At 61.1% G+C, this 25,352-nt stretch overlaps 2 protein-coding genes across 11 annotated transcripts; both read left to right on the top strand.

Moving 5' to 3' along the window:
• The first annotated feature begins 196 nt into the window (after positions 1–196).
• LOC309848404 (uncharacterized protein) lies at positions 197–5,282 on the top strand. 2 transcript variants are annotated; one of them, XM_082700000.1, is made up of 2 exons: positions 197–216; positions 2,034–5,282. In XM_082700000.1, the coding sequence occupies exon 2, from the start codon at positions 3,185–3,187 to the stop codon at positions 4,517–4,519; it is 1,335 nt and encodes a 444-aa protein (XP_082556126.1). In that variant the 5' UTR covers positions 197–216; positions 2,034–3,184; the 3' UTR covers positions 4,520–5,282. The 2 variants fall into 2 exon arrangements, with proteins under 2 accessions (XP_082556126.1, XP_082556125.1); XM_082699999.1 differs by lacking the exon at positions 197–216 and adding an exon at positions 820–1,755.
• Positions 5,283–7,339: 2,057 nt separating this feature from the next.
• On the top strand, positions 7,340–21,730 carry RBFA (ribosome binding factor A). 9 transcript variants are annotated; one of them, XR_014303012.1, is made up of 9 exons: positions 7,356–7,653; positions 9,710–9,752; positions 10,494–10,720; positions 11,204–11,316; positions 13,336–13,420; positions 17,798–17,871; positions 18,926–19,667; positions 20,200–20,736; positions 21,360–21,730. XR_014303012.1 is itself a non-coding variant. In XM_082700002.1 (7 exons), exons 1-7 carry the CDS (start codon positions 7,493–7,495, stop codon positions 19,299–19,301), a joined length of 1,029 nt encoding a protein of 342 aa, XP_082556128.1. In that variant the 5' UTR covers positions 7,340–7,492; the 3' UTR covers positions 19,302–19,710. The 9 variants fall into 9 exon arrangements, 4 of the variants coding, with proteins under 4 accessions (XP_082556128.1, XP_082556127.1, XP_082556130.1 ...); XR_014303013.1 differs by having other exon boundaries at positions 20,200–20,739; XR_014303010.1 differs by having other exon boundaries at positions 7,340–7,653; positions 10,544–10,720; positions 20,200–21,730.
• The last annotated feature ends 3,622 nt before the right edge of the window (positions 21,731–25,352 follow it).

Genomic DNA, 25,352 nt, shown 5'->3' with positions numbered 1-25,352 from the left:
GGCGCAGGGCTCCAGGCGCGCGGCGCGCGTGCGGTGGGTGGTCTGGGGGCGAACCCGCGGGCTCGCTTTTCGGAGGCGCCGCGGCGGTCGCGACGGGCCCGGCTGTACTCGCCCTGTCGTCAGTCCCAGGCAGGCCCCGTCGGACAGACCCAGCCTCACCGCGGCGCCACGGTGCCCCGGGGGCGGAGGGGGCAGCTGGCTGGGCGGACCAAGGAGGTGGGGTTCGCGTCCGACCTGACCGGACCCCTGGACGGAGCGGGGGGGGACTGGACAGAGCGGACCCCTGGGCCGGGGTGGGGACCTCCTCGGTCCGCCCCCTCCGCACCCCCGGGGCACCGTGGCGCCGCGGTGAGGCCGACGGGGCCTGCCTGGGACTGACGACGGGTCGGGACAGCCGGGCCCCTCGCGACCACCGCGCCGACCCCGGGGAGAGGCCCGTGGTTTCCCCAGTCCCGGCTCCGCAGCGAAGCCTCCGTAAACCCCCAGAGGCCAGCTTTGGGGGCCTTTCTGGAGACCTTCCACGCTGAGGGAGCCAGAACTGTCCCTCGGGGCCGGCGCTGCTCCGCGGGGACAGAAACGCGGTGGTCAGCGTCTCGGTCGCCCTGTCCTGTGTCGCCGCCCCTGAGGTCCTGCAAGCAGGGGGCCGCGTCCCGGAGTTCGGGCGCCGCTCTCGCGAGGGCCAGGAACCGGCGGGGGAGCTGGTCGGAAACTGCCGGCGGGGAGCGCGGGGAGCGGCCCGGGGCCTGTGCGGGGCCGGCGGTGGGGGCGGGGCCGCCGCGGGGGGCGGGGCAGCGGCGGGCTGGGGGGGGGGCAGCCGCGGCGGACTCAGCCCTCGGCCCGCGGGAGCTGCCGCCGTCGCCGTCCTCGTAGGGAGCGTCCCGACTTGCTGACCCTTGCCCACTCAGACACTCAGCTGGTGCCCGGAGGACGGCGTGGAATTGAGGGCGGGGGCGCCGCCGTGCTGGGAACTGGGCGCTCAGAACCCGGAAGGGCCGTCGGGGAGCCCTGACCGTCCGTTGGAGACGGGGTGGGGGGGGCAGCAGACGTGGCGCTTGGCGTCCCGCAGGCCGTGGCGGATGGGGACTGGCCTGGCCGCGGCAGGTGCTGCGGGGAGCGTGAAGGTCGCGCTGGACATCTGCGGAAGCGCTTTGCTCTGTGACCGGCAGGAACTTGGAAAATGAAATGCAGTTTGCCCAAAGACTGCGTACATCCGGGGCGGGAGGGCGCGGAGTAGGTCTGCATCCCCGGACCTGAAGCTCCCGGCCGGCTTCGGTGCGAAGGCGGCCACGCACGACGGGCGTGTGCAGCCCAGGGGCCCACATGGGGATGGCCCTACTGCTGGCGGCTCGCAGGGTCACGGCAGGGAGACACCACTGGAGTTGCGGGTTTTCCAAGGAGCGCGCGCCGGACAGTCCCGTGCGCGGTGACCTGCTCCTGTCTTTCCGGGACCTGACCTCCGCACACCGAACTCAGGGCTTGGTTGCACTTGGGCATTGGAGCCACTCTCGGCCGACCCGGGACTCGAGCCCGGCTGGCCTGCACCTGGCACGGGCAGTCTGTCCGACAGCTGCCACGTCTGCCCCCCACAAGCTTCCACGCGTTCCCCTGAAGTCATTTCAGCATCTCTGTGGAAATGCCCTTGGGGTCCTTCCTTGGTCCGTAGCAGCTGTCCTGGGGTGTAGGCCTCCAAGTGAGAAGGCAGCACCGGGCCTCTGCACGCCCTGGCCCTCCCTGGGAGGGTGCCCCACCCTCCTGGTGAGCTTGGGTGTGAAGGCGCTTGAGGAAAGAGGAAGCGAGAACCAGGCTCTTCGTGGGCACACAGGTGCCGGCGCGGACATTTCTACCAGAAGGCCTTCCCTAGCGTAAGAGAAGTTGGTGTTCTACCAGGACGCTCCGGTGCTGTTAGGAGGAAGCTCCATCTGTCTGTCCCTTCAGCCTTGCAGAAGCCTTGTCTGTGGTGTGGGAAGGGTGTGGCGCGGCTTTCTGTGTGTGGTGCCGGCCCCGTGGCTCACTCTGTCCCCTCTGTATTTTAGGTCATATGTTGGCCAGTGCGCCAGATACAGAGACATTTTCTACAAACTGGATGGGCCAGGAGGTGACCAGGGCCACTGAATCGTCAGTGTGGGCAGCAGTGGCTATAAGATGGCTCAGAGAGCCAGAGCGTTGGACACGAGGATTCTGTACCGCAACAGGAGATGCAGGTGAACATTCAGAAGGGACCTGAGATTAACACACCATCCCTGCCTTCAGTATGGCTTGGACGTAGGATCCCCCCATAAGTCACAAGACTCCCCTGCTCTTTCTCTCCAAAAAATAAGAACGACGGTCGAGAAAGCGGCTGTGCGTACTTGGGAATGTGGCTGAGACTTTTTTTTTATTGAAAACATTCACCAGAAAAGAGGCTCCAATTTCTGAAGTGAAAGGGAGAAGCGGGCCATAGCACCGGGCAACTAGCCTGATCCATGTAATAAGGAAGGTCCTGTCGGCCCTCCATGACGTGTGCGGGCTCCTTCCTCCGTCAGTGCCCAGGCTTACGATGGTCTCCACACAGCGGCAGACCCGCTTGTTCTCTCTCACTTCTTCGATGCCGCGGGCTCCGGCCCTGTCCTTTCTCACCTGAGATGCATATTCTGTGGGGCTTCTCCCTGCTGCTCTTGACCTCCGGCCCTCCGTGCAAACCAGCCAGACGACGGATGTTGTTTACAGCCTTTCAGTGGCCTCCCACTGCCTGTGGACCACATTCCCAGCTGGTGAGAAACTCGTGGAGGCCTGGTGAGCTGGGAGATGGGGTGTCCAGCCAGTGTTTGCACCATAGACAGTGGAGAGACTTCAGGGCAATGAACACAGGCACAGAGAGAGACGCCAGGGTTCCTGTGTGATGTGGGCATGGCAACCATCCTGCCTCAGGGCTGTCCCTTAACCCAAACACTTGTTAGGGGAGAATTTCGGTAATTTGGAATTCTGTGTTTGTAGCGCTGTGGCAGCTTCCCGGGAACCTATAACCTCTGGGCCTTGGAATCCCTCTGAGCAGCCAGCTGTCTGGGGACCAGAGCAGGGTTAGGACTGAACCAAAGCAAAACACAAAGGTTCCCTCTATCATACCCTGGGGGCCTTGCTCCCTGTGTGAGAAGCAGCATTCCCAGGCACCCCCCGGTTCTGCTGGTATGTCTTCTGCAAAACCCAGATGCGTTTGCCCACATCGGGGTGCTCTGTGGTCCCAGAAGCAGGTGCCTGTGCTCTAACTTGTACTGGGACCTACTTCCCTTCATCGACGTCCTGTTGTCACCGAGCTATGTCTGATGCACATCTGCTGAGGAACCGGCAGAATAAAGCTCCTGGTCAGCCGCTGGCAGGATCAAGACGGGCCTGCAGTAGCAGCGACAGTGACCAAGGCATCCCTCCCGGGTCCTGCCCGACTGTAGTGACACAGAGGCCTCGTCCCATTAACTCAGGTCTGTCGGTGCATCAGGATGCGCAGGTGGAAGCTCTCCAGACCGGGGCCATCAAAGCGGTGGCGCTGGACGTGGTACGCCCACAGCCCCTGCCCCGTGATGGAGCCGGGCAGGATGGCTGTCTCCCCCGAGGCTCGGGCGCTCTGCACAGTCACTGCTTTCTGCCCTTGCAGCCGTTAAGCCACAGACGGGGGGCGGGGGGGGGGGCGGGTCTGGACCGTGCAGGGGCCGGGGCAGGCCTCTGCTGTCCGGTCCGGTTCTGCAGAAGGCCAGTCGTCTGCGTGGGAGGGGCTCCGGGCTCTCGGACGGCGGCCCCCGCGGGGCGGGCCGGCCTGGCTCCTGTCCAGCCAAAGCGCCCTCGCCTTCCCTGGTGGCCCTGGTTTGCCTCCCGGAGCCTCAGAGCCGCTGCCCCGGCTCCGTGTATCCGAGCTGGTCTCAGGTCCTTCGGTCACAGCCGAAACGGCGGCGTTTCCCGGCCCCGCTTCCAGCGCTCGGGTCTGGGAGGTCCTCTGAGGATGTGCTCGCAGGACCCGCGCACGGGCTGTGTTGTGGCCTGCATGCGAGCGCGTTCCGCAGCCTGTGCTGCTGGCGGGCCCGTTCACGTGCAGTGTGTTAGATTTTTAGTTAGCAGAAATCGAAATTATTCTCAGTTGTCTTTTATGCGTGGAATTTTACATTTATTTCTGCCCAATTTGCTTCTGTGTCTTGTTTTAAGGACATTTTATTTTTATTTAAAGGATTTTAGTTATTTGTCGGAGAGAGAGCACATAAGCAAGGGGTGGGCAGGGGGAAGCAGGCTCCCCGCTGAGCAGGGAGCCCAACGCGGGGCTCGATCCCAGGACCCCAGGACTGTGAGCGGAGCTGCAGGCGGACACTTTACTGACGGAGTCACACGGGCGCCCTGTCTGTCTACCAGGGAGAGGGAGGGAGCATCGCGTGGGCACGGGGGCGGGGCAGATGCGAGGGAGAGAGTCTCACGCGGACTCCCTGTGAGCCTGAGGCCCATGGGGCTCTCGATCCAGGGCCCACCGACGGAGCCCCGCAGGCGCTCATGTTTCTGTGTTTGAACCATCGATCCGGGGTCTCCTCACGTCGTTTATCTTGAATCTTGGGGTCGTTCATGAAGGTAGCGGGTTCTCAGGTTTGATTCCTCCAGCTGTGTGTCTAGTAAGCAAATTACTGTCCGTTGGAAGTCTGACATTACAACCGAATTTAATATCTAACTTTACCAAGACTGACCACAGAGCTTATGTTTCTGAAAAAAAAGCTTATTTAGCATACGTTCTCAGAATGTGGTCTGGAGACGCTCTGAGGTTCTGTCGGCGTCATCTTCACTGAACGTATGTGCGACCTCCTCACGGGCGGGGCAGTGCCCCTGCGGGCGGTGTCGGGGACAACCAACGCAGCGGGTGCTGCTGTGCTCCTGTTTCTGTAACCTCCGATACAACACATGTGGACAGATAAAACCCATAAAAACGTTTTTTGTGGTTCTCAGTTTTAAGAGTGTAAAGAAGGGGCCTGGGTGGCTCAGTCGGTTGCGCATCTGCCTCCTGGGGTCGGCCCCGGTGGGGCTCCCTGCTCAGTGGGGCGTCTGCTTCTCCTCTTCCCCTTACTTGTTCTCTCTCGAATAAACAAATAAGCAAAATCTCAAAAAACTTAAAGAAGGGTGTAAGGAAGTCCTGGGGTCCGTGGCTGGCTCCGTTGGAGTATGTGCAATTCTGGACCTCAGAGTTGTGAGTTCAGGCCCCACACTGGGCACGTAGACTACTTTAAAAAAAAAAAGAAAGAAAGAAAGAAAGAAAATTTAATAAAACAAAAAGATTGAGCTAAGAGTGTACCTGAGACCAAATGTTTGAGAACCACTAACGTAGAGCAGACGCGTGTCCGTACCCGGTAAGAAGCACAAGGATTTTAGACTGTTGTCGACTTACTCAGAAACCTAGAAGCTCAGGGCTCATCTGCTGCCGAGTCAGTTTTTTTGGTGGCTTCACTAACAAGTCACAGGGCAAGTCCAGGGGTCTGCCCCAGAGGTCATCAGGGTCATCCTGTTACCTCAGTACCAACAACACGCCGTTGCCATGTTGTGCTGGTGCAGTTCAGGTTTGTCCAGCCCGGCACCAGATTCTGTGGGCGGGCCGTTGCAGTTGGCCAGGACTCCGCTGTTTCTGAGTCGTGGGGTCACCTCCCGCTGAGACTGGTGTCCCTCGCGCTGTGGGATGGTAGGGCCCACCTCCTTGCTGGCAGGGCGGGAGCGTCCTTCTGAATAGGTCCCACCCTCGCTAAGGGTGTTCCAGGCTCTGCCTCACGTGGGTCAGGCCTGGGGGCAAGGACAGTCATGGCGCATTGACATAAATTACAAGTGTCCCCAGAGAATTTCTGCAGGTTTGGGGTCCCTAAGATTCCTAGAGCATGGAGGCTGACGGCTGCGTGTGGGCTTTGGCCTTAGTATTTGTTTTTAATATTTTATTTATATATTTGACAGAGATCACAGGGAGAGAGGCAGCGGGAGGGGGAAGCAGGCTCCCCGCTGAGCAGAGAGCCCGATCTGGGGCTCCATCCCAGGACCCTGAGATCATGACCTGAGCGAAAGGCAGAGGCTTTAACCCACTGAGCCTCTGCTTTCGGCTTAGGTCATGATCCCAGGATCGCGGGATCCAGCCCCGCATGGGGCTCTCTGCTTGGCGGGGAGCCTGCTTCCCCCTCCCCTGCCTCTCTGCCTACTTGTGATCTCTCCCTCTCTGTCAAATTCATAAATTTTTAAAAACCTTAAAAAAGAATTCAAGAGGCTCTGCCAGGTCAGGCTGCTGCCCTCTCCTCTTGCTGGTGGCTAGGGTCAGCGTCCGTGTTTGAGACCCTCTGCGGCCCTTCGACCAGTCCTTTCTCTGGGCGGAGTCCCCTGCTGTCCCTTCTCCGCGGTCTGATCGCAGGAACACTGCTACTCGTCACGGGGAGCCCGGACTGTGCTGCGGGGACGAGCGCCTGCACGACGGAACCCCGAGGGCCTCTTCTGCCGGCCGGGCCGGTGTCGTGGGGGCCGCCCCGTGGCGAGCCGTCGTGCCGAGAGCCCGGGCCGCGCCCCCACGTACGGGGGTTGGAGGAGGCGCGGTGCCTGAGACCTCCACAGCCTCCCGTCCGACCGGAACGTGGGGTCGGAGACACCCGGGAACCAGGGCCGCGCCCTGCGGTGAAGCCGCGCCCCGAGGGCCGCGCGCGGGCGCCGAGAGCGTCCCCGTGGCCCTCCCGGGCCCGCCGAAGCTCTCCGTAGCTGGTCAGTGCGCGGTCGGCTCCGAGGCTGGCGCCGGCGCGCGGCCCGCTGAGGTTTCCTTTCGGCCGCGGGGGCCGGCGGGCTCGGTCGGAGGCTGTCGGGGCCGGCGCGGGGGTCATGGAAGCGCACGGGGGCGCGGTCCGCCGAGAGCTCCGCGCGCCGTTCGCTCCCGCGGCGGCCTCCGGGCGGCTCCGGGGGGTCGCCCCGTAGCGCCGGCGGCCGGGGTCCCGTCCCCACGCCCGCCCCCGGGTGAACCCCGGGCTGGTCCGCACCCCCGGGGCCGCCTTCCCTCCTGCCGCCGGCGCCAGCGTCCCCGACCCTCCGACCCGCCGGCGCCAGCGTCGGCGCGCCACGTTCGCGCCGGGCCGGCGGCCCCGGGGGTGCGGGCGGGAGCGGCGCGGGGCGTCGAGCCGGGTGGGGCCCCGCAGGTCCCGGGTCGCCTCCGTCCGGCGCGCACGGGCGGCTGCTGAGGCTGCGGGAGCCCCGGCTCGCCCGCACCTTCCCGCCCCGCCCCGTCCCGCGCGTCGGCCGGAAGTAGCTCGCGCCGCCCTCCCGGCCTGCAGGCCCCGCCCCCCGACGTCGCCCCCGCGCGCCCCGCCCCGTGCGCACGCGGGAGGGGACGTCGCCCCGCCCCGACGTCGCTGCGTACGCGGGTCGCCGGCGCCCGAGGACCCCGCGCGCCGCATGCCCCTCCCGCCGCGTGCTTCCGCCGGGACCCACAGCCCCCGCCCCTGCGTCGCCCCGCGTCGCCCCTGCCGGCTCTGCCGCCGCAGCCATGTGGGCGGTGACGCCCCGCCGGTGCGGGTTTGGCGAGGGGCTCCGGACGTTCCTCCGCGGTGGCCACGCGGCTCTCCCTCCGGCCGGGGCGCGGGCCCTGCGTGGCTCCCCGGTCTCCTGCGGCAAGAACCTGCTCAAGAAATTCGCTTCGAAAACCAAGTAATGCGCACCCAGTCCGCGCGGTTGCGGCGCTGGGGGGCGGCGCCCGTGTGGCGGAGGGCGACTCACTTCAGGTCGGGGGGCAGGTCGCAGCTGCGGGGGGCGTCTGTCCACTGTGCAGGGGGACGCTCCGCGGGGCGGGGCCCGAGGCCGCGGGGTCACGGGGGCTCGCGGGGGCGGGGCGGGGTCCGCGGGGCGGGGTTCACCCGGGGCGGGGTCGAGTCCGCGGGGCGGGGTCTCTGCGGCCCCGCCGGAGCCCGGGCGCGGCGTCGGGTCGGCCGCACCGGGCGGGCAGCCCCGCTCCGGCTCGTTCGGTCGCGGCGGTGGAGGAGCGGCAGTAACGGCGCCCGTCGCTGGTGGACGCGGGTCCGGTGTCCCGCCCGCTGCTTCCCGAGAGCCGTCCTCGCGGGGCGTCGTCGGAGGGCAGCCCGGGCGCGGCTCTGTGCGCCGGAGCGCCCGGCGCGGGCTCGGGGGGTCCCGGGCGGAGGGTCCCTGCGCCGCCGTCCGCGGCCTCTCCCGCCGCAGACCGGCTTTCCGAGACGGCTTCCCGGGGCCCCGCGCCCGCTCGGTGACCGGAGCCCGGATCCCGCCGCAGGGCCCCTCCGGGACCGCGTCCCGCCGAGCCGGCTGTCAGGCCCTCTGGACCCGGCCTCGGTCCCGCGGCCCTGAGGGCTGTCCGCGTGCCCCGTGTGGGTTGCGGGACGTCTCGTGCTCCTGCCACGGAGCCTGCTGCGGGCGGTCGCTGCGGGCCAGGGCGGCCGCCCCAGGTCGCGTCTGTCGGGCGCACCGAGTCGAGCCCCCCAGCGCGCGGCGTCCTGTCTGCTCTAGGGGACGCCCCGCGGGCAGCCGCACGGGGCGGGGGTCGTGCTCCGGCGCGTGTGCGGGTCTTGCCCTGCGGGTGCGTTCGTGCGCCTGGACGTGGCGTGTCCAGCCAGCAACCCTGCTGCGCTCCGGTGGTCTCCGACCCCGGGGAGCTCTCGGTGCAGGTCCTGCGCTCTGTGCCACGCTCATCGTTTCGGGGTTCTCTGGTGGCTTTTCAGTTGAAAAACTTTTTTTCCCTTAAAGTTTGTTAGAGGTCGAGCGGGAGCGGTGGGGAGGGGCAGAGGCGGAAGCAGGCTCCCTGCTGCGCAGACGGCTCGACCCCAGGACGACCCCAGGACGGAGGACCGTGACCTGCGTGACCTGAGCGCAGGAGCGCAGGGCAGACGCTTCACTGACGGAGCCACCCAGGCGCCCCTCCCCCAGCCCCGCAGTCCGCAGTGCTCCGAGAAGCTCTGTTATTGCTGGATGCGTGAGAAATGATCATCTGGGGGCGCCTGGGGGGCTCAGTGGGTTGAGCCTCTGCCTTCTGCTCTGGTCATGATCTCAGGGTCCTGGGATGGGGTCCGGCATCCCGCTCTCTGCTCAGTGGGGAGCCTGCTGCCCCCCCCCCCTCTGCTGCCTCTCTGCTTTTTTGTGATCTCTGTCAAATAAATAAAATCTTAAATTAAAAAAAGGTTAATCTGAGAGCTGGGGTGCCTGTCCCTTAGGCCTTGTCAGCTGACAAAGCAGAAAATGCATTTTTGTTAACTCTGCACGTACTCTCGGCTGCAAAGGTCTCTGTATATGTTACTCAGGGACACTGGAGTCCACCCTGATGTCCAGCCCCAGTCCACACCACAGGGCTCGCGCAGCTAGCTTTCCTTGCTTATCTGTAATCTCTCCGCGGAGCAGTGACCGCTCCCCCCCCACCTGCTGTCCTCGTCCAGCCCAGCCAGTGCGGGCCGCACACCCCGCGTATGGGGCTCGCCTGCGGTTTCGCAGGTGTTCTGAGGTGCTCTCTCTGCCTTCGGGATTGGAGGTAGACCTTGAGTGAACGTTAGAAGGTTGAACTAGAATTATCTTGTTTCCCCCACAGCCCCGGTTGATTAGAATTCTGAATTTCTTCGTCCTGCGGTAACATCCGTTTCTGTGCGCAAGTTTAGCCCTTTAGGAAGGATGGGGGTATCGTACTGTTGAGTTGATCTGTATTTTCCTCAATTTGCCACCAGTGTCACCGTTTATTTTCTCCCCATAGAAAGAAGTTTTGGTACGAAGGTCCTTCCCTGGGGTCTCACTTGGTAAGTGCCCCGCGGCTTCGAGGGGCTGCTTCAGGCTCTGGTGGGCGTGGGCGAAGGCGTCCAGAAGTGGGCAGAGCCCCAGCCTGGCAGTCCTTCCATTTCCATATCTGAGGACTCTGGGTCTGCAGGGGCGGGACTAGAGACACCGCCAGTGTGGATTTTTACTTCTTAGAAGAGTGTATTTATTTGAGAGAGAGGGAGAAAGCGTAAGTGAGCAGGGGGCAGGGGCAGAGAGAGAGAGAGGGAGAGAATCGCAGACAGACTCCCCGCTAAGCATCAAGCCCAACTCAGGTCTCCATGTCACAACCCTGAAGTCATGACTGGAACCAAAACCAAGAGTCGGACGCTCAGCCAAGTCACCAGGTGCCCTTTAAAAAAAACTATCCTGAAGTATCCTGGAACGCCGTCTGTGTTATCAAATAGTAGTGCGGAAACGTCCGTTTGGTGGCAGCGTCTGTACGTGCGGATAGACCATGAGGGTTTACGTACTAAGTGGCTTTTGTTCGAAAAAGTGCATCGTATGTTAAGCCTGAATTGTTTAAGCAGGAGAATTTCATACCATGTAAGATTGTTTTAGGTGCAGACACACGTATGACAGCCCTTTTCCCTTGGGGGGACGCGAGTAACGTCTAGGGGCCAGGTCTGTGGACCGCAGCGTGACGCGCCGAGACGGCTGACAGTAACGCCGGCTCTCGTTGGTCCAAGTGTGCAGTCCTCCCCAGCCCCCTTCTCCTCGGTTAGAGCAAGTTCCGTGCGCCGTGGTGACGCTGCCCTTTCTGTTCCACACGGAGATGTACAAGCCGCCCCGGCTGGAGTTCCTAACGAAGAGCACCGCGAAGAAGACCAGGAGGGACGAGCACGTGCGCCTGCGGGCTCTGAACGGCCTCCTCTACAAAGCGCTCACGGAACTGCTGTGCACCCCGCAAGTGAGCCAGGAGATCTGTGACCTGAACGTGCAGCTCTCCAAGGTAGACTCGGGCCAGAGGGTGGGGACCGGGCGAGGCTGGCAGCCTGGTGCCTGGGGAGGAGGCCCCGCGTCGGTCCTGAGGTCTTAGAGCTCAGGAGCCCCGTTAAGTGTCACCACTTAATGTGGAGTCGACGGGGTGCGCGTGTCCAGGTGTGGGGTGCGGGCACCCATAGTGCTGTTCGGTGTGCAGGGTGGCCACTTCCGCGCCTGCCTTCCTGTGCTCTGAGTTTAGCTAGAGGGACACACGGAGGCTTAGAAGCCGCAGGTCAGGCATTTCTGATGTGCGCTGTGGGAGCGGGTTGGGGACGCTGAGGAATTGTATTCGGGCGGCAGGAGCCGGTGGCCTGCGGCGAGGGGACGGCCTGGAGCACCTGCGAGAGGGGAGGGGTGTGGTGGGTGCCTGAAGCTGTTCCTGCTCCTGCATGCCGTGTGCAGGCCAGCGCGGCCACTGGAGGTGACCAGCGTCTGCGGTGGGGGGTCTCAGGTGTCTCTGACCGCAGACTTCTCCGCCTGCCGTGTGTATTGGAGGACCGAGGTCCCCACCGAGCAGAGTGCAAGCACGGAGGCCGTCCTGCAGAGGAGTGCCGCCCACATGAGGTGAGACCCCCTGTCCCCAGCCCGCTGGCTTCTGCTTGCCTCTCCAGTCTCCCCGTGGTGCCTGCGTCTTTTTGGTTTTGAGCAAACTCTGGGAAGCGTACTCTTAAATTTCCAAGTGTAATTTACATTTTCACGCGGGACATAACCTAGGACAGTGGTTCTCAAGGTGTGGGCCCAGACGCCAGGGGCTCCCGGCCGCCGACGGCCCCCTGGTCCTTGCAGCTTCCTGCTACCTGCTCGTGGGGAAAAGCAGCGCAGTTTTTCGCAAGGACATCCTTGGTGAATAAGCAGAAGCGACTGAATTCATTCTGTCCTGACCCTTGGGCACATGTCATCTCAGTGTCCTGTGTCACCGAGAGTGAGCACCAGCTCACAGCACGTGCTGGCATGGCACAGTCGCCTCGGGAAAAGGCGCGGTTACCCCCGAGCTGAAGCAGACACTCGTTTGCTGGCGGGAACAAGGGGCTGCGCGGTTTCAGATGTGGGCAGTTGGCAGACGTTTCCTCTAAAATGAGCAAAGTGAAACTGTCACTTCAGGGAAAACAATGGACTGTTTTGTCGCCAGTGATAAAGTTCAAGCCCCTCTCCTTTTTTTTTTAGAGTTACTTATTTGAGGGCGCCTGGGTGGCTCCGTTGGTTGAGCGCTCTCTCTCTGCCTGCCTCTCTGCCTACGTGTGATCTCTGTCTGTCAAGTAAATAAATAAAATCTTTAAAAAAAAAATCCACATGACCACTTTGTAAGTTTGTTATTGAAATGAACTAATGCATATTTTTCAAATTCTGAATTTTATTTTGTTTCTATTTATTTGTTGGCGAGAGCGAGCGAGCACATACAAGCAGCAGAGAGGCAGGCAGAGAGAGAGGAGGAAACAGGCTCCCTGCCGAGCAGAGAGCCCGATGCGGGGCTCCATCCCAGGACCCTGGGATCATGACCTGAGCCGAAGGCAGCAGCTTAACCCACGGAGCCACCCAGGCGCCCCTCACATTCTGAGTTTTAATTTATAGTGTGCTAGGCGTGCACAGATACGACGCACGTTGACAGAAACTCCTTGCTGTCCTCGGTGATCTTTACCGGTAGGAAGAGGTCTTGAGACCAGACGTCTGGAGAACTGCAGCGCTGGGCGGCAGTAAAGGGTGACTCTGTGTCCTCCTCGGTCTGAGGAAACGCAGAAACCTAACCAGCCGGCGCTCAGAACGCATGCTCTCCCCGTTCTCTGCCCCTCACCTCTCCCGAGTCCATCGCACTCTGTTCTTCGGAGAAGGGGAGGAGTCCTGTGCGGAACTGGTGTTTTTACGTACCGTCTGCTTCATTTCTCCTAACGTCTGTCCCAGAAGGCCCGAGGAGTCTCCTCCATCAGAGAGCGCTCATCTGATTTTTCCTTTGTTAACAGTAACAGGAGAAAGATCTCCAACAAGTGTTGGCGAAAACAGTATTATTTTCTGATTAGTTTTAGGTCATTAGAAAACCCAGCTGAACAGACCATCCCTTTTCCCGGCTCTTGTGCTGAGCTGAGGTTTAGAGTAAAGGCTTGGCTATAATTGCGTCCCAGGACCTGTTGTCACTGCCGAGAGGCTGTCCCAGCAGTGTCCTTGCCCGGTGCTAATGCTGCTGCTTCGCGTCCGTCTGCCTGCACGAGTGGCCGTGCACACGGGCTGCGCATCCCCCTCGGAGCCTGAGTCTTGGCCTTGTTGCCAGGGAATGTCCACCGAGTGGAGGAATGAGGCCGGGGCCCACTGCTCACGCCCAAACCACGCAGCCCGTGGCCGCTGCGATGCCCAGGAGGCATCCAGGCCAACATCAGGGTGCTCGTAAGGCTCTCAGGAGTTGCGTTTGGGCAGTGAAGCAGTTACGATGTGTTCCGTATTCCTGGTGTGGTGTGGCAGAGTGCGAAGGAAGGTGTCTGGTGCTGACGTTTTCGGGTTTGAATAACGTGATAGCAGATCCTTTGTTTTATTCCATGAGATGAATGTGTATTTTCCTTTCTGCTAAACTGCACCGTTTGCACCGTCTCTCTCCAGGCACCTTTTGATGTCCCAGCAGACCCTGAGGAACGTGCCGCCAATTGTGTTCATTCGGGACAAGGGAAACGCAGCCCTGGCGGAGGTAACGGCTCTGCAGGAACAGGCTGACCGGACGAGTCAGCTGTTGTAGTTCATCTTCAGATGCTGGAACGACCGTGGGTGTAGTTACAAGGAGTAATCAGTCTCCAAGAGTCTAAGTGGAAAGTGAGGCTCCCAGGCCCCTGTCCCAGCCAGACTCCCCAGCGGTAACCACTCCTCCTGGTCTTTAATGTTTACCACTAAATCTCTAGCTAGGAAACCACGTGTCTGCTTCTTGACTTACAAACTGCCTTTCTCTCTGGATTTGACCTACGTTACTTACACTGAATTTACATTCTGTTAATTGTAAGTTAATTACGAAGGTTACAGGCTGTAAGGTTACGTGTGCTTTCTTTCTGGGTGGTAGTTAACGGGTAGTTACTAAGGTGTGTTATACTTTTAAGAAATTTACGAAAACCTCAGTCAGTAGCAGTCGTGATGGTCTAGCCAGGTAGCTGTTACTCACCACAGGACTAAATAGTGTCTTTTTCTTTGCTTTTAATTTTTTATTTAGTTTAAAGATTGACTTGAGAGAAAGGGCAGGTGCATGTGAGCGGGGGTAGGGAGGGACAGGACGGAAGGAGAGAGACAATCCTAAGCAGGCTGCCCGCCGAGCGCGGAGCCTGACTCGGGGCTCAGTCCCATGACCCCAAGATGACAACCTGAGCCGAAACCGAGGGTCAGGTGCGCAGGCGCCCCAGGACCAGGTGGTATTTAGATCCACAGAGGAAAACAAATCTAACAGGATGTTTTCATTTTTTGTTATTCGTTATTTAAGCAATACGGAAGGTATCGTACAAGTTAAACCCTTGACAGAGGCGTGGTTTTCTCACGAGAAGAGTGACGTGGCCAGCACCAGCTTCAGAGAGCCGGGCAGAACCCAGGTTGTGGGGTGTGCTGGGTCTGTACGCGCACAGGACTCAGCCAGGCACGGTTGGCGGAGCTGGCAGAAGGCCGTACCCCTCGGCGACAGGGAGAGTCCTTTCCCGCCTGGCTGGTCCCTCTCTGGGGAGGTAGAGCCCGTCTGGCTCTGTGGGCTCCTTTGTAGAAAAAGTCGTTGGAAGGAGGGAGGTGCAGGGAGTGCCCCAAGCACCCCAGAGCCCTTCTGTCCCTAGAGAGTGTGCTGTGGGCTGTTTGCCACGGAGGCCACCTGGGCCTGCCCAGCGCCTGTCCTCCTGTGTCCTTGCTGCGCTAGGGTCAGAGAAGGTTAAGCTTCTGCTCTTCTTGTCCTCAGGTGTCCGTGTTCTGTAGTCAGAAGCAAGCAGAGGCTGCAGGGGCGTGGGGGGTCTCTGGCCGGGGCAGGTTGTTCACTGAGGGCACGGTCACGATCGGCTCTAGCATAAGTCAGGGCAGCGTGTTTTGAAATAGGGGTTAAAGTCAGTCTGTAGTAAAGAAGTTTGGGTAGACGCGTGCCTTTGGAATGGGGGTATTGGATGAAACTTGGAGTTCTGTACCTGTCAGCTTATTTCTGTCTTGTGTTGGTTGCACACGTTGAAAAGTTGCCGGTGGTTGCGGCAGCTTACTCTGCCTTCTCTGGAACACTCGGGAGAGAGCAGGGATGAGCTCTGCCCCAAGCGTGCTCAGGGTGCCGGTGTGCCGTAAACACACGCAGCGGTGCCCAGCGGCACAGAAAACCTCACAGAGGCCGGGCTCGCCCTTCCCCCAGGGGTTTCCACTAGTGAGCAGACAGCGGGCCAGAGAGACGCCGCGGGACCCCCTCTGTGCTGTGGGCCGAGCAGATAGCAGCGGGAGCCGAGGGCATGCTCACGCTGCCGCTTAAACTGACTGTGTGCCCCAGAGACGCACCCAGGGTGCCAGCGGCAGGGATCCCTCCGTCAGACCCCTGGGTATGCGTCAGGCTCCTAGACGCCCAAGTATGCGTCACACTCCCCGGTACAGGTTGGATCCCCGGGTATGCGTCGGCACCCCTGGGCACGGGTCAGACCTACAGGTTGGATCCCCGGGTATGCGTCGGCACCCCTGGGCACGGTCAGACCCCTGGGCACAGGTGGGTGGGCGGACGAGCTCCCCTCGTCTCGCAGGTGATGCAGAGCCAGGGAACAGGCCGTGCTCCCTGCAGTTCTGTTTCCAGGATGTTGAGCCAAGTGTGGCTCGTCTCTGGTGATGGGAGTCAAACTGGGGGCTGCATCTGGGGAAGCGAGTGAGTGGGGGGGACGTGAAGAGGCTCCTGGGTTTGTCTCTGGGACGCCGGGGACGCCCGGGGGTGCAGTCCACTGGGGAGGTGTCCCTGGGCTCCGCATGTAACGACTGGTGTGCTTCCCCGTGTCTTCCATTCCGATCAGAGGGTTTTCAAAAGGTTCTTAGGGGCGCCTCAGTGGCTCAGGGGGTTGAAGCCTCTGCCTTTGGCTCAGGTCATGATCTCAGGGTCCTGGGATGGGGTTCCGCATCGGGCTCTGCTCGGTGGGGAGTCTACTGCCCCCCCCCCCCCACCGCCTGCTTCTCTGACTGCTCGTGATCTCTGTCTGTCAAATAAATAAATTAAAAAAAAAAAAAAGGTTGATCTTACCACGATTTTAAAGGGAAAAACGTAAAATCTTGAAATGCGTAAACTGTGATAGTGGCTTTGTGATTTATTACGTGTTTGCTTGTCTTCCGGCTGGAGAAGCAGGTGTCAGGAGAGCCCACGCGGGCTGCCAGCTCCTGTTCAGTCGGGCCTGAGCCTTCCCTGGAGAGGGCGTCCCAGCAGCCCATGTCCTGTCTCAGAGGTCGGCACGGAGCCTCCCGTCCCCGCAGCCTGAGGGGACATGTCGGGATTTGGTTGCTTTCACATGGGGTGCTCGGTAAAGGCTTCAAAGAGAAGTTTTGGGGGCGCCTGGGTGGCTCAGTGGGTTAAGCCACTGCCTTTGGCTCAGGTCATGATCTCAGGGTCCTGGGATCGAGTCCCACATCGGGCTCTCTGCTCAGCGGGGAGCCTGCTTCCTCCTCTGTCTGCCTGCCTCTGCCTGCTTGTCATCTCTCTCTGTCAAATAAATAAATAAAATCTTAAAAAAAAAAAAAAAAAAAGAGAGAGAAGTTTTGGTGACGCCTGATTTCCAGGCAGTGCGCAGGGATGGCCGCCGGCATGCCTTTGTGCCCTGCCCCGCCCCTGCCCCCACACCCCTGCCCGCGGGGCTCCCCCAACCAGCGGCTGTCAGGTGGTTTCTCCTGTTCAGATTCCTGGAGCTCTGCAGACAGAGGCAGACACCGGGTTTTATTGCTCAGCGCTGTAACGTGTAATGTGTAAGGGGTTCCCTACTGCTAAGTGACCCGTTCACTTTCGTGGACATTGGTCTCTTCTGGATTTTGGCAGCGGTGAGTAAAGGTGTTGGGAACCGTGTGTACACATGGTTCATCGTTGCACGTTTAGGTCAGTGTGTAGAAGTGGCGGGCGTGCCTGACTTTCCGGAGGTGTTGGTGGGACGGAACCGTCTGGGCCACCGCGAGCTCCCGGCAGACATCAGGAGTCCCGCTGCGTTTGTGGTGGCCCCTCTGGCGGCCACACGTGCGCGTGTGTGCCGACTTGTACTGGGGGGATCTGGCCATGCGCCTGTCGGCCATTCTTTGTTTGGTGAAGTCTGTTCCAGGCTTCGGCCCGTTCTTGAAGGTATGCAGTGTGGAGTTGTGCAGAACGCCCGTGTGTCCAGCACAGGTCCCTTGGCAGGTGCCAGCAGTAACCCGGGAGACGTCCAGTTAGTGCTTGTTTTGTGGCTTTGTTGGTCCTGTTTCTGGTCTTTTCTGTGGACTGACTTTTTCACATTTGTGATTTTTATTGGCGCATCCTCGGTTTGTGATGGCGCTTTGTGCTGCTGTGGAATGGCGGGCCCTGGTCCCGGACCGGGCTCTCCTGGGCATGCCGCACCGCAGGGTGGGGTCTCGGGCACACGTCCTGGGTGTGCAGGGCGGCGGGTGAGGGGTGAGCTGCCCTCCGTGTCCAGGGAGCTGGGCTCTGAGCGCTGCCCCGACCGAGGAGAGCTTTCATTTCCACTGAGTCCCCTCGGCCCCCGTGGAGCTGGGAGTCGCGTGACTGTGACTTTATCACTGGGCCGGGAGGCTTTCTTTCTGCAAACACAGATTCTGTGGCAAAATTGAACTATTCTGCACTTCCTTAGGAATTAAGTATTTGAGCTAACGCTTACCTGACTTTTTCACAAGTTCGACGTTCGCAGGCTCTAAGTGCAGTTTGAAGAAGGCTCCCGTGGGTCGTCAGAGAACACGGGACGATACGTGGGAGATGTGTGAAAGCACCACCGCCGGGAGGTCTCGGCCGAGGCCGGTGTCCGAGCCAGCACGGCGCGGCTGCGCGTGGCCCACCAGAGCCGGGCTCTGGTGCCGGGGCGGGGCGGTGGGGCTCACCGGCTCACCCTCTGTCCCTCCTCCTCAGGTTGAGCGGCTGCTGGCTGTGGCCGATCTGGGACCCCGGGATGAGAAAGAAGACTCTGTGCAAGACGACATCGGGTACGTGGGGATGTGACATTGGTTCTTCGGACAGATGTCCGGGTGTGGGGCTGCAGGTTGCTGCAGCAGGTGTGTTACGCCCTCCGACCCTGCCGGGGCCCCCAGCCTGTCAGGCCTGTGGCCGTTCCCAGTAGCAGCAGCTGCATGGTGGCTGGGAAGGCCTCTGGTCGCCGCAGCGACTCATCAAGGGAGGGCAGCTGGCCCTCCCTCAGCCTCTCTGTCCACTCAGCACGGTTTTCTTGGGTGCACTATGTCCTGTCCTAGCACCCAGGGTCTGGGAACACGTAGTGGGCTCTTCGCCTTCTGCTGGACGAGGCCTCCGGGGAGCCACAGACAGTCGTGGGTCTGGAAGGTCTGGTGGCGGGTCGGTAGGCGGGTGGGTGGGGGCAGCGCTGGTTTTCAGTCAGGCCTCCCCGGTCTGAGAAAGAGACGTGACGATCGAGCTGGGGGCTGTTGCAGGCGAGGGAAGAGCTCCCGCCGGCGCTCAGCCTCTGCTCCTTAATACCGGTGCCTCCGCGTCCGGGGTCCTGTCGGGACCTCGGGCGGGACCCCCAGGCTCCAGCCTCAGGAGCATGGAGCAGGAGTGAAGGCCCCAAGCCATGGGGAGCCCAGCCTGTGGGGGTGAGACCTTCCAGAGCTGATCAGGAAAGGGGTGAGAGGCATGACTTGGTCAAATTTGGGTTTTGAAAGGGTCATACCAGGTCAGATATTTTCCTTTGGTTTCTCGGGGAACCGGCGGGGTAGATCTAAAAGGCTGCGGCTGTAATTCTGTGAAACTGGCCCCACACACTAGCCGTGTCTAACTGGGGAAAGAGATGGAACACCCGTCTCGTGGAAGGGCTGCGTGGGACGGTGCTGGCCTGTCCCGCCCGCGGGCTCCAGCAGCACTAGCAGAGGGGCTCTGGGCCAGGGAGCCCAGTGCCCTACGGCCCAGCTTCCCTCGCACGCGGGCAGCCCACTGGCAAGTGGAGGCGGGAAGGGGAGGAGCAGCGGCCCTAGGCTCTCGCAGTCCTGCCGCCTCTCGTGCTTTACCGGGTGCCTCTTCTCTCTCCAGCGGCGCCAGGGCCTGGGACACTCCTGCTCCGCGAGGCACCCCGACCTCTGCCACGTGCTCAAGTCTGTGTGGGATCGATCATGAGGCGCTCCACAAACAGATCATGGAGTACAAGAGGAAGCAAGGGCACAGGACTGCGAGTCCTGAGGAGTCGCGGCCGACGGCTGGTCTGGCGGCGGAGACGAGAGAGGGGAAGGCGGCAGCCACACCCTGTGCGGACGGGGACCTCTGCCCCAGGAATCACCTGCTGGGGGCGGCGGGCGGCGACCCCAGCCCTGACCTGGGGGGCCCCCAGGGTGCGGACAGCAGCCCCAAGCAACAGGGCAGGCGGCCGCCAGGGGCAGAGAGCGGGGGGTGGGGAGGGGGTGGGTCCTGAATGTCAGCCGTGCTGGCAGAACCCAGGGCTCCACGGGGGCTGTGCTGCCCCCCACACGGGTGCACTTGGACCTTGCATTGAGAAGGGCGGTGGTCGTGGGAAGCGTGGGACAGTCCGTCAGCACGCCGGACGCCATCGTCCTTCTCACGAGTGCCTGCACGTGCCTACCCTGCTCGGACGTGCGAGGGACTCGTGGGGACTCGAGGCTGTTGTGTAGCCCCCGCACATGGTTCGTGGGTGGGACGGCCGAGCATCGTCCCCTTGTTTGCACGGGTGTCCGATCGAGCCCCAAACGCCATCCCCACAGTCGGTCTGCGGAAGGGTCCAGTTTCCCTGGGACAGGAGCTCCGTGGTGTGCCCTGTCAGGTGTGTGCTGTCGGAAGGACGCAGAATAAATCCTTACCAAGTCTTCCGAGTGTGGGGCTCCTCCCTTCCCCAGGTGTCCTCAGTGTCAAATGCTGATGGGGTGTCCCCGGAACTCGCACAGTCAGACTCGCGGGAGTGAGACGGGGCGAGGGCGCTGGTGGCTTGGCTGCTTGGGGAGCATGACTTGCACTTCTGTGCCATCCCCCTAGCCATGCGGTCCCCTAGCCAGCGGGCACGCCCCCCCCCCCCCCCCTGTGCTCTGTGTGCAGGCAGGTGGCACCAGGAAGTGCTGGCTTTGCCCGCAGAGTGGCCCCATGGAAGGGACACGTCACAGGTCACAGGCAGGACCACCTCAGAAGCGCGGGGCATGGTGGTGTAGGGGTGGGTTCTGCGTGAGCCCACCTGTCCCGCGGCACACAGGTAGCCATGCCTAGCGAGCATTTCACTCGGGAGTGCGCTTGCTGACGAGACTCCTCTTCTGACCTGAGAAGCCACGTGCTGCACCTGTCTGAATACATGTGCTTGGCTCTAGTCAGGTGAGCTGGGCGACAGACCTCGAGACAGCTGCCCGGAGAGGAGAGTGGGCCGCATACCGCGTTTCCCGGGGGCGGAGACGTGCCGCGCCGCTCAGGGCTCCTCGGGGAAGCCCCAGGCCCGGTCAGGACGCAGAGAGAAGCCGGGGCTTCTGCGGGCATGAGTGGGCTGGGGAGCGGAGTTTCAGCAGGCTCCGGGCTGTGGGGGGGGGGCGGTGCTGGGCCTGGGGGACGCGGGGCAGAGGAAGTGCTCTCTGGCGTGTAAGAACCAGGTAGAGGAGGGGCTGGAGTGTGGGCTCTGGGTTGGTGGGTTTGCGTACGCCAAGGTGAGCTCTGGGGTCAGCTGTTGACTGTCCCTGGGAGGGTGGGGGCAGCATCTCCCGCCAACAAGCCCCCCAGGATGTTAAAACATTGCAGACACGGAGCATCAGAAACTAACCCAGGACCCTGCGGCCTCCAGCAGCCTGCTTACTGATGGCCACTGTGCGTCCACGCTGCCCAAAGTGCCGGGGCCCCAGGGCCAGTGGGATCGTGAGGTTGTGAGTTGTGTGGCACACACATCGGGGAGCATCGCTGCGTCTCAGAACTGGGGCCGGGGCTGGAGCAGAGGCAGAAGGAGCAGAGCTTTCAGGCCGGGAGCAGCCTGTGGTGGTTTCGAGCTGGTGTCCTCCACGGACTGGTCCTCCAGGGACAGACCCTCACCCCGCAGCGCCAGCACTTGTGTTCTTGAGGGCCAGGGGGCGTGACCGCCGGGCCACCTCTGCACTTCCTGACAGGTGCCGCTGGCCGCGTGGCCCGGGTGTACGGGTTGGGCAGGGACTCGGACGTAGCTGGCACGCGGCCCTCTCTGCTCGGCTGTTTCAGAACTTTCTCTTACTAGACAGTGCGTGGGTGCAAGAGCAGAGGTGGGTGGGAGCAGGCTTCCCGCTGAGTCGGGGCTCGACCCCAGGACCCCGGGATCATGACCTCAGCCGGAGGCAGATGCTGCACCCACTGAGCCCCCTGGGAGCCCCTCACCGCTGATGCTTTTAAGAGGACTTGGAGGTCCCCTTCACAGAGTTCCTGCGTTGGTGTGCGTAGAGGTTTGGGGAGCGGGCGTGGCTCCCCGGCGCCCTCCCCAGCCCTGCCTCTGGCTGGTCTCGCTGTTTCCTCTGCACAGGACGCTGCGGTCTGCCCAGGGGCCTGGCCGCGACCACAGCCCAGCCCTCCAACCTGCTGCGGAGTGACTGGAGACCCCGGAAAGGACCGAGTGGCGGGAGAGCCGCTGAGGATGATGGACCGTTAAGCAACTGAAGCACCTAATGGGGAGAGAAGGGGACAGGCTTCCGTGGGAGGGGCCTCGGGGACGGCTTTGTCCGTGTCTGGAAGCGCCCTGACCTCCAGCAGGAGCTCCTCAGTCTCCGTCTGCCGTCTTGGCCTTCTGGGTCCTATCGGGAGAATTGGAAATCTGCTTATTTACAGCATCTTTTCTGTTGAAGAGTTTGTGATCCATGGGCTTTTTCAAAAATAAAAGTATTTGCCACAGAGCAAGTTCAGGGCACCGCAGCTAAACGTGACGCATCTGAGCTCTCGAGGGAAATAGGGCTCTCGTTGCTCTGTGTGGTCCCGGGCCTCCTGGCCCTACACCAGCCTGTTGAGGCGTGGGGACTGGGTGCTGAGATCCCGTGTCCCAGGGTTCGCTCGTTTCTTTTTCTTTTTTCTTAAGATTTTATTTATTAATCTGACGGAGGTCACAAAGTAGGCAGAGAAGCAGGCAGAAGCGGGGGAGGAGGAAGCAGGCTCCCCGCCCAGCAGAGAGCCCGATGTGGACCCCGGGATCATGACCCGAGTGGAAGGCAGAGGCCTTAGCCCGCCCCCACGCCCCACAGGCACCCCAGGTCTCTCGTTTCTTAATTGAGAGTCACTGGAATTATGTAAAGTGCAGCCCAGGGGACAGTGTGTCCTACGACCAAGTAGAGCTCCAAGTTGCCTTTCCGTAGCTTGAGGGAAAGAACCGAAACCAAGTGAAGTTGGACAGGATCTGCGGAAGTTCCTGCGATGGGGCTTAACACCTGCCCCTGCGGAGCCTGGGGCAGGCGCGGCTGCGGGGGCGCGGCTGGGGCCGGGAGGTTCTGTGGGGTGTGGCTGGGGGCCTGGCCCGAGCCCGCACTCCGGTGCCCAAGGCGGGCGCCCGACGCTCAGTTTGTGGAGCTGCATTCTGGAGGACCCTGTACTGGGGAAGGTTGCCCTGGGGGCGCTGGAGGGGAAGGCCGAGGCAGGGCCCCCGCAGTGGCGAGGTTACTCCGTGTTGGCAGGGAGCCGGGGCTGGGCCGCGGATGCCAAGTGCAGGGCAGAGTCCCAGGCCCCCGTCCCCGAACTCTCAGCCCGGACGCCCCCCGCCCCCCGTCGGTCCGCTTCGCCTCCGCGGGTTTGCGTCGCGATGTTCCTTCTGTTCAAGCCGGGTTCCTTGCTACTCGTTCACGTTTCACGCTTGACGCCCCTTCCCCTTTCAGACGCGAGCCCCAGCCCCCGGCGGCCTCCCTGCCAGCTGCTCTCGTGACCCTGATGGCGCCACAGGTGCCGCGGCCTTCCTTGGTGTTGTGCGGCGCTCAGTGCTGGTCCTCGGACTGGGTCTTGGCACATTCTCTTCCCCTTTCCTGCCTTACCTGGGGAAGCCTTTGTGAACCCGCAGGTCTCGTTCCCACAGCTGAGGCCTCACGGCCAGACTGCTGAATCAGCCTCTTGCCTGCCTCTCGCTCAAGATTTCTCAGGCCAGAGTGTGGCACGTGTTGATCGACTGACTAATGGACTGTTGGGGTCTGCTCCAAGGTCAGGGCCAGGTGTTCTTGCTGGCTTAGGGGGGGCACATGAGCAGTGAACGAAGGCGTGGCTGGGGCCCCTTTTCACTCTGGGCCCGAGAAAAACTGAGGCAAGGCAGACACAGGACTGGAAACAGGAGCACAAAGGAGCCACTGGTCCCTGGGGTTGTAGCAGAAAATTGAGGTTTTAAGAGGTTTCACATAATCAGGGAGAACACAGGCTCACTGGATCTTCTGGGTCCTGACTGCAGAGCTGGGTCTTTGCGGCTCCCACCGGGAGCGCCTCCTCTGCAGCAGTCACGGTCACCCCGACTGTCCGCACTAACAGACTTTCAGGGCAGCTTCCCTTTTCAATCTCCTGGCCCCTGCTAGTCCGTGTGGTTTCTGCAGGAATCTTGGTGGCCGTCCTGCCGTTGAGCCTTGATTTCTGGAACTTCGGATCTGGGTGAGACGAGTGCCAGGGTCTTGGTTTTTCCGTTCTAGAACAGGATCCGCACAAACATTCCGTCCTAGAACAGGATCCGCACAAACAGGCCTGTTTCCTCACAAGACTGTGGCAAAGTGAGATGTCAGGAGTGATGTTCTGTCTCCCTTGGGCATAGGTACACCAGTTCCCCAGAACTTGTCCCTTAAAATGTAAAAGCCACAGCTTCCATGCTGCTTCTTTCCCTGGAAAAGGACGAATTCTGCTACCCAGGCACCTGCTGGGACGACCACACGCAGCAGACACGTGGCTCCCAGCATCCGGTGTCTCACTCTGCTCCTGTCTGGGCACACACGGTCCCAGACGGCGTCAGGGATCCGACTGCCCGTCTCGTCTCAGCGCGGCCTGTGCCGGGAGGTGGACTTGGACCGTCTCCCGCAGAGGAAGCTGGGATGACACACCGTCTGGACGCAGTGGACGCAGACGCCACTGAGCTCAAACCCAGAGTACCTGCTGCAGAGGGAGCAGTCTAGTTTCCGTTTGTTTCTAAGATTTTATATGAGAGACAGACCACGAGTGAAGGAGAGGGAGAAGCGGGGCTCGATCCCAGGACCCTGGATCACCACCTGCACCGAAGGCAGATGCGTCACTGACTGAGCCACCGAGGAGGCGTCCTTCCTTTTATTTTTTAAAGTAGGTTTTCAGTAACCGAAGACAGAACAAAACGTTGTAGCCTATACCATTTTGTTTAGAGTTCATGTCCCTGCAACACCATTTTCTGTGTATCTTCAAGTTTGCTTAGGAAAGCACCTCTCACCGTGAGCCACGAGATGAGGCACAGCCTTTTGAAGTAGGCTGTTTGAGGAAGAATGTGTGTGCAGGAAACTCTGCGGTGTCCGGTCAGTCCTCTCGGCTCAGCCCCAAACATACAGTGTGCTGCCATACTGTGTGCAGGCGGCTTGCACACAGGTTTGGGAAGGTGCCCGATGCAGGCTCTGTAGAATGAGCCAGTAGTCAGAGTGCCCGACAGGATGGTGGTGTCCGCGCTGTGTGGGCTGGACCTTCTGTTTAGATTCTGTTTTGAATTCCTGGTGTTGGTCCCTGCTCAGGCCTGGAGTCTGCACACTGGTGCACGGCTGCATCACACACGCGTCCTTAGGGTCAGGACGGTTTGTGAGGAGGCCGGTGGCCCCATTCTACCCCCATGCTCAGCTCCTGGGTCTTCAAAGCAGGTGTTCTTAGAGCATGTTGTTAGAGCATGTTAATCTTGGTCACAAAGCCAAAAGTAATTGAGTGTATTTTAGTTACCAGGAGAAAAGCAGAGGAAGAATCATAAGGAATGTCATTGAGAAGTGACAAAAGGTCTGTGGCAGATTCTTGCCTGAATTCTGTTGGTAGAAACCAGCAGAGCTGGGAAGTGTGCCGCGTGAAGCCTCAGCACTGTCCTGAACATGTGTGCATGCCTGAGTGTGCCCGTGTCTGGAGGCCTGTGTGTGCAGTTCTTTTTGCACATGTGCAAGTGCATGGATGTGTGAATGCCTGTTCACAAGCCATTAGGCTAGGCGGTATTTTTCCCCCCAGTATTTGAGAGACAGCATGCGTGAGCAGGGGGAGCAGCAGCAGAGGGAGAGGGAGAAGCAGACCCCACGCTGAGCAGGGAGCCCGACATGGCACTCGATCCCAGGACCCCTGAGATCACGACCTGAGCTGAAGGCAGACACAACCAACTGAGCCACCCAGGAGTCCCAGGCTGTGAGGTCTCAAGGCATAACATCGTAACAGGGCTATCTGGCCGTTGCCATTGCCATTTGTCTTGTGGTTTTGGCTCCATTTTACGAAGTCTCAGAGCCATCAAGGTTAGGGAGGAGGCAGGATTTGAAGACCAGGTCCTCTATTGTTAAAAAGCTGTACTTTTTTTGGGTAGCAACAC

This window comes from Mustela nivalis, assembly GCF_964662115.1.
Source record: "Mustela nivalis genome assembly, chromosome: 14".
NCBI classification, from domain to species: Eukaryota; Metazoa; Chordata; class Mammalia; order Carnivora; family Mustelidae; genus Mustela; species Mustela nivalis.
Note: the sequence above shows the minus strand (reverse complement) of the source record. Positions and strands in the feature narration are given on the sequence as shown.

Bases quoted from the DNA above. Each gene is read 5' to 3' on its own strand.
- LOC309848404 (XM_082700000.1), top strand. From the start codon at position 3,185: ATGCGTTTGCCCACATCGGGGTGCTCTGTGGTCCCAGAAGCAGGTGCC.
- RBFA (XM_082700001.1), top strand. From the start codon at position 7,402: ATGCCCCTCCCGCCGCGTGCTTCCGCCGGGACCCACAGCCCCCGCCCC. The intron at 10,721-11,203 runs GTAGACTCGGGC...GGGGGGTCTCAG, and splicing joins TGAACGTGCAGCTCTCCAAG to GTGTCTCTGACCGCAGACTT. The intron at 13,421-17,797 runs GTAACGGCTCTG...CCTCCTCCTCAG, and splicing joins GAAACGCAGCCCTGGCGGAG to GTTGAGCGGCTGCTGGCTGT.